Genomic DNA, 7,244 nt, shown 5'->3' with positions numbered 1-7,244 from the left:
TGTGAGTGTGACATTAAGTCTTGTGTAATTAGCATTGTGTGTCAGCCTTACCGGTTTGATCTGAGGTTAGCCTGCTGCATTTAAAGGACAACTCAACTCTATGTGGTCACAGGTGCATTGCTTATAGTTCTGTTGAAATTAATAAACTCTGATATGTTCTTCCTCTGTTCTACTTCTGCCAGGTAAGTCTACTCAAATTAAATATGTTTCATGTTATGTTCATGTCTGTCTAGGGTGTCATCAACAGAGACAAACACACACACACACACATTCAATTATGTAAATAATGTTAAATAAAGTATGAGAGCAGTGTCAGTGGAGATTAATTCTATAACTTTCTCTTTAGTCTCTGGTGTTTAACATTGGTGAGGACAGATGGGTTTATCGGTCCTCAGTTGTCTGTGGGAGTGTGACATCACAGATGAAGCGGACAGACAGAAGAATTGGTTCACAATGGCAGAGGATACCGAATGCAACATCACAAAGCAGATGGAGTGTGATGTCACAGAGGATATGGTACATGATATCACAGAGAAAATGGAATGCCACTGTGATGTCATAGTGTAATGGACCAGGTAGAAGACCAAGTGTGACATCACAGAAGAAACAGAATGTGATGTCATAGGCAAGATGGCACAGATTGGCCATTAGTTTCCATAGTATCCCCACTCTTCGGGCTAGTCACTGCCCTTCTCTCCTGACCGCTACATCAGCCGAGGTCATGGCTCAGCTCCACTGGCCCATGTCCCTCGCACATGTAGGCTACATGATATTTAACAACAGGCTCTCTCCGACCCACTAATTAAAACTAATCTCACATCTGCCAGAGAGGATCCCTCTCATTACTTTTGAATCTCATTAGGAAGGGCCTTGGGGGACCAGCTGAAGCTCCTCTTTTCTCTTCTGGAATAATAAGCAGAGCTCTGCCAACCTCTTTAAGGACCGGCTTAAATTTTTTTTAAAAAAAACACAGAAATGTGACAAAAATATGAGCGAAAAAATGAAATATGTACTATGCCAAACCCAATGGCGTAAGCAGGACCCATGAAATACAGCAGAGTTCAGTTTCAAAGGGTCTAGTACATTACCACACGCCACAGTGTGCTCTATGAAATGTAAGAAACCTAAAAATGACCACACTTTATGTCATACGTGTAAAAGTATACGATGACATTTATTCAGTGGTTGAGTTCAATCTGATTGAATCAGATGATCAGATAAAATTACAGTGTGCTTGCTTACAGTCCTACATCTCATTCAATTTAGCAGAAAAGGGGAGGGCATTGCAAAGACCATTCTAAATGGTAAAGATATTCCCCCTAGATAAAGGTGACTTCAATTTTGAAATATACCGCTGTGATACCATGAGGACTTGTATTTTGAAATACTAACTACGTGAGCCGGAAGCTTGCCTCTGACGTCAGATGAGCAACATGGAGCTGATCTGTGAACATGTGAATCAGTGAGAGTAAGGTAACGTTAACTAATAACGTCGTTATAATGTACAATTCTCACACTTTGTAATTGCTTCATATTGTTAGTATATGACAACTTCTACGTAAGTGTCGTATTGGTTAACAGTGTGGCAAAGTAGCTGAAGATGCTTGTTATAGGACACGTGTGTGTACTGTTCTTTCCCAATGGTGATATCAACAGCCGGTTTACTTTTTCCTCTAATTATCAAAGTCCAGTAGGGTGACATAGCAGAGGTACACTTTATCATGTGAGCTTTCTTATACATGATATTTATGAGTAGATTAGCTAACCCTGCTGGAGTTAGCTAGCGTGTAATTTTACGTATCCACATAAATCAGTGTGATCTCTGCAAGCACCATTTCCTCACCCGCTACAACGTTAACATCAACAAAATGTTACAGTCGTCGTTGTATTTCAGATTGTGACGTGTGGACATCATGGCAGATCAAGGTTTGATGGTAAACTTTTTGACCCCTGAAAAATTTAAAAAGACGCATCGGAAGTCAGCTTTCAGGGCTCGTGACAAGTGGGCACAGGTAAATGCATGTATATAATTTAAATATCTCAAATGTAACATCCGTGTGTGTGTGTGTGACTATCATTGTTATATGTTCTGTGTTCTTCACAGAAGAAGCAGTCAGCCTTTAAACGCAAGGCTTCAGGAGAACATCAGACTTTGCAGTTCAAACATAAGAAACCTCGTCTCTCTGACCAGACATCTGAGTCACAGGCTGCACCTTCCAGTCCCAAGGCTTCCCAGAACAAATCAGAAGAAGCGAATCAGAAGACTCAGAAGAAGCGCTTTCAACCAGACCAAACCGCTGAACAACCTGAGAGTGTACCCCTCAGCCCGAAACCTCCCAAGAAACAGAAGAAGCGCTTAAAACCAGACCAGACCGCCAAACAACCTGAGAGTGTACCCCTCAGCCCAAACCTCCCCAGAACCAGAAGGAGCCTTCTCAGTCAGACCAGGTCCAGGGGCAGGAAAGCCCAGTGTCCGTCAGTCCTCAGGCGCCCCCTCGGAACAAAACCCATCGTGGGCCGGGGCCGCAGGGAAAGCGGAACGCGCCTCAGCGACCCTCTGACAGGAAACGCAGCGATGGCGGGCACCGCAGCAGGCCCACAGGCCATCAGGACCTCCAGTCTCTTCAAAAACAACCCAGACATCCCCAGCGTCCAGCCGTAAGGCCCTCTTTCTCTCTCTGTGTGGTGTGTGAGGATGTCATTAGCACAAGACCATGTCAGATAATACATACTATAATAGCTGACTAGTGACTACAAATAATGTTTAATACAGTGAGTACAAATAGCAACTTTTAGTGTTATGGTGGTGTGTTTGGATGTAATGTCTGTGGCGTTATGACTGGTGGTTTGTAATATGGGATACTCACTCTTGCTTCTTCTTCTGCGTGTGCGTGCGTGTGTGTGTGCGTGCGTGTGTGTGTGTGTGTGTGTGTATGTTTAGTCCCAGTGTGACCCAGCTGAAGGAGAAGGTTTTCACCACTGATTCCTTCTCTGAACTCGGCCTGCATCCACACCTGGTGAGACGTTCACTCCTCACACTCCCCTTTCTACAGACACTTTGTTTTTGTTTCAGGGATTGACCTGCCTGTCTCTCTCACGTCAGGGATTGACCTGTCTTTCTTTCTCTCTCACATCATCCTTCAGGTGGCAACACTCCACAAGGTCCTGAATGTGACCAGCATGACCAGGTAGAGTCCGCATCAGTGACTGCTGCCTGTCCAGCTCACTTCACAAGTGTGTCTGTCTAGTCTCTACTGGCTCTGTTTATGATGGGTCTATGTGGCCTTAATGTCTTCTTTGTGCTTTCTTCCTGTGTGTGTGTGTGTGTGTGTGTGTGTGTGTGTGTGTGTGTGTGTGTGTGTGTGTGTGTGTGTGTGTATAGTGTCCAGAAACAGACCCTTCCTGTGCTGCTGGCAGGGAAAGATGCAGTGGTGCGCTCACAGACAGGCTCTGGTGAGCTAAAGCTCCATTACCACCAACCCTTGAGTCACTAGTCTAACACTACCCTTAAGTCTACACATGCATGTCTAACACTACCCTACTTATTCCTCATAACTGTTTTCCACATTATTATTAATGGGTATTTATTCAGCAGTGAGAGGGTTAATGTGGATGTCTGTCTGTCTGTATTGAGTGAGAGGGTTAATGTGGATGTCTGTCTGTCTGTATTGAGTGAGAGGGTTAATGCGGATGCCCATTGTGATACTCCTTGATGCTCCACAGGGAAAACCTTAGCCTATGGCATTCCTATTGTGCAGGCGCTACAAGCAGTGGTGCCCAAAATTAAGGTAAGCAGGTCTGGGTCTCAGTCAGTGTCTGTGTCTTCTCTTCTGACCAGCGAGTACATATGACATGTTCACATCCTCAGGGACTTGCTTAGGGTGGCTATATGCTGTGTCTAGCTCTGTGGTTCCCAAAGTCCGGCCGTAAAAAAATGGAACGGGCACCCTAAACCAACTTCTGGTCGAATTAAGTACGGCAGCATTCTGGCAGCATAGTAGCCTGTAACTAACCTACTTGGGGATGAGTTTATATCCTAGTTTGTACTTGTGGTAACATTATCTAATATGGTCAGGACCTACCGTTTAGCCTGTTAGAAGGGATGGCTAGCTTATGTCGTATTTTTATCTACTTATGACTGTATTGTTGAATAATGTGTGCATTGCTGGTACTGGAACATGAACATCTCAACAAATAGAGGTAGCAGTTCGACGAGAAGGCTGCCATATGGCAGACATGCCTTTTCTTAAAAACCCCGTTGTAGACACTTTTTTGTATACATCTCATGGCAGAGATATGTTTTCTAATAAGATACGCTTTCTGATAAATCACGTGGTAGACATGCCGTCTCTAAAAACCACATAGCAGACACGCCAAGGCGCTTTTGAGCGCGTCTGGGGATTTTGGCTGCTTCACAGGCCTTCAGATAGGCGCTTCTGAAGGGCCATGCCAAAGTGGCGGGGCCACAGGTTCCTCTAGATGCTTCTGAACATCTAGGTAGTTTCCAGACACCATACTCACAGGAAACTGTGCAAAATGCACACTGGCAAAATAGATGCAATATGCACGCTGGAAAAATAGATGTACCAATTGTCCCTTCCCTCGATGTGGTTAAAAACTGATGAAGTAAACAAGAACAGGGAAGAACAAAGGTCTACAAGAACAGGGAAGAACAAAGATCTATAAAAAGGGCATGGGGACTTAGTCCTCAGGTTATCTACTTGATCGCTCTTGCCATATGCTTAGAGTCTTTGAGATGCTCCATGGACCAGCTCAGCAGTAGTTGACTTCTCTGAATTAAACCGTTCAGTATATTCATATCTGTTTTCCTTGAGAAGTTTCTTGAGAACTCTTAGAATTTTCCACGACACTTACTTATGAATATAAGACAAGTGTCTCACATGAACCGATCTGAAGAATTAAATCGAATGTGTGGTTCGATCATAAAACTGTATTTCATCTGCCTAGAATTGATCCCTTCTTAAACAAGAGCTCTGGTCAAATGAAAAGTTTGGGAACCACCGGTCTAACTGAACATGACGAATAATGAGGAGAATAATCATTTTAACGACACTATTGTGCTGATCTTTTACAGCGAGGAGATGGGCCTCTGGCTGTTATTGTGGTTCCTACTAGAGAGGTACCGGAGAGAACACACACACACACACACACACACACACACACACACTCACATACACACACATACACACATACACACTCACTCACTCACTCACTCACTCCTGTAGATGTAAGACATTAAACACTCCTAGCAGTATTAAACACTGGATGTGTGGTGCGTGTGTTTGAATGATGTGTGTTGTGCTTCCTCCTCTCAGCTGGCCCAACAGAGCTTTCAGATCTTCCAGAAGCTTGTTAAGGTGAGAACAGAGCAGTGAAGGACCCGAGACATCATGTCCTACATCAGCCCTGCCATCTCCCATGCTCTTTTACACCGTCTCTCCTCCTCCCCCTCACTCTCTCTTTTGTTTTTTTCGCTCTCTCTCTCTCCCTTTGTCTTTTTCTCTCTCTGTCTCTCTCTTTCTTTCCACAGCCATTCACATGGATTGTACCAGGGGTGTTGATGGGTGGAGAGAAGAGGAAAGCAGAGAAAGCCAGGTAACCCCTTTAAGCCTTCAGCTCCTGATCCAGGGGCCTCAATCTCTTCAGTATCCAATTAGTGAATCACAGATATTTCTGAGGACTAAAATATGTATCTGTATGTTTTCAGGCTGAGGAAAGGCATCAACATCTTGGTGTCAACTCCTGGCCGGCTGGTTGACCACATCAACAACACACTGAGTATTGTCTTCAGCAGTGTGCGCTGGCTCATCCTCGACGAGGCTGATAGGTGTGTTTGACTGTGTGTGTTTGTGTGTGTCATCCTTTTGTGTTGTGATATTGCCCAGCTTCACTGCAGAGATGTGGTATGCTGTGTTGAGGGAGAAGCATGTAGTTGATGTGTGTTGTGTTGTGTCTGCAGGACTCTGGATCTGGGATTTGAGAAGGACCTGGCGGTTATCCTGAACGCCCTCAATGCTGGAGATTCCCCCAGGCAGAACGTGCTCCTCTCTGCCACGCTCACTGAGGGTAAGAGAGACCCCTAATCTAGTCTGGATTACGCTCAGAGGGTAAGAGAGACCCCCTAGTCTAGTCTGGATTACGCTCAGAGGGTAAGAGAGACCCCTAGTCTAGTCTGGATTACGATCACTGAGGGATTTTTACACAAGGAGTTATTCATATTCTTAAAGTTCACTTGAAGTAGCCAAGGGCCACGCCTATTATCTAATTCCTCATTACTCAAGAGGCACTTCTGTTTCTGTGCAAAGAGCAGGGGAGAGCATAAAGGCATGTATATCAGCAGTGGATTGATGACATCCAGAGGCTTCAGTGCAGTCCACGGTTGGCAATATAGAAGGCTTTTAGCTGCATTAAAAAACCCTAAAGTGTCATTTTGGCTGAAGTGCACCTTTTTAATTCCTAATTCCTTTCTTGTAACATTAAACCCTCGCTCTCTAATGTCCAATTCTGTATCTGTGTCTTTGTCCGTCAGGGTTGTCTCGGCTGGCTGACATCTGTATGAAGGACCCCGTGAGCGTGCACGTGTCTGAGGACGCCGTGAGCGCGCACGTGTCTGAGGGTGGAGGTAAGGAGAACACGGAGGCCAAACAGGCCCAGGCCACCCCTGTGTGTGAGGCCGGGGAGCAGGCGGAGCGCTTCGCTGTCCCAGAGAAGCTCCAGCAGCACATGGTGGTGGTGCCTAGCAAGCTACGCCTCGTCTGCCTCGCAGCCTTTATCCTGGACAAGTGCAAGGTCTGTCTGTCTGTCTGTCTGTCTGTCTGTCTGTCTGTCTGTCTGTCTGTCTGTCTGTCTGTCTGTCTGTCTGTATGTCTGTGTGGTCTTTGGGTCAACCAAGGAAAACACTGTCTGCAGCAAAATGAGCTACTTGTGTTTGGGTAGAATGTCTATCTTTTTTTCAATTCAATAAAAAAAATAGTTTTTGAGAAAATCAGAAGTCTAAATGATTTAGATCAGGATTCACATGTTGAGGATTGAGCTATGTGTACTCTGCTAAGTACATGTCTTTGTGTGTGTGTGTGTGTGCGTGTGTGTGTCCAGTTTGAGAGTGGGCAGAAGCTGATCGTGTTTGTGTCGAGCTGTGAGGCGGTGGAGTTTCTGCTCACGGCCCTGACCGCTGTACTGTGTGGACAACAAGACAACGCTGATACGCCCAAGAAGACTCCGCC

General features: G+C 45.2%; 1 protein-coding gene across 3 annotated transcripts in view; it reads left to right on the top strand.

The window, feature by feature from the left end:
• Positions 1-1,347: 1,347 nt before the first annotated feature.
• ddx31 (DEAD (Asp-Glu-Ala-Asp) box polypeptide 31) overlaps positions 1,348-7,244 on the top strand; it is a 13,701-nt gene continuing 7,804 nt past the window's right edge. Inside the window, exons 1-14 of one of the 3 annotated variants that reach the window (XM_031570841.2) lie at positions 1,348-1,468; positions 1,895-2,012; positions 2,105-2,658; positions 2,942-3,017; positions 3,145-3,188; positions 3,383-3,453; positions 3,724-3,788; positions 5,096-5,140; positions 5,337-5,378; positions 5,552-5,616; positions 5,729-5,848; positions 5,981-6,087; positions 6,551-6,810; positions 7,117-7,244. The exon at positions 7,117-7,244 is cut by the window's right edge and continues 70 nt beyond it. In XM_031570841.2, coding sequence (XP_031426701.1) covers positions 1,914-2,012; positions 2,105-2,658; positions 2,942-3,017; positions 3,145-3,188; positions 3,383-3,453; positions 3,724-3,788; positions 5,096-5,140; positions 5,337-5,378; positions 5,552-5,616; positions 5,729-5,848; positions 5,981-6,087; positions 6,551-6,810; positions 7,117-7,244 — 1,676 coding nt within the window. In that variant the 5' untranslated portion in view covers positions 1,348-1,468; positions 1,895-1,913. Of the gene's footprint in view, positions 1,474-1,877; positions 2,013-2,104; positions 2,659-2,941; positions 3,018-3,144; positions 3,189-3,382; positions 3,454-3,723; positions 3,789-5,095; positions 5,141-5,336; positions 5,379-5,551; positions 5,617-5,728; positions 5,849-5,980; positions 6,088-6,550; positions 6,811-7,116 lie in introns of all 3 variants that reach the window. The other 2 variants (XM_031570840.2, XM_031570839.2) reach the window with 2 other exon arrangements.

The sequence above is a fragment of the Clupea harengus genome, chromosome 7, assembly GCF_900700415.2.
Source record: "Clupea harengus chromosome 7, Ch_v2.0.2, whole genome shotgun sequence".
Taxonomy (NCBI): Eukaryota; Metazoa; Chordata; class Actinopteri; order Clupeiformes; family Clupeidae; genus Clupea; species Clupea harengus.
This window is presented reverse-complemented; position numbering and strand designations above follow the sequence as displayed.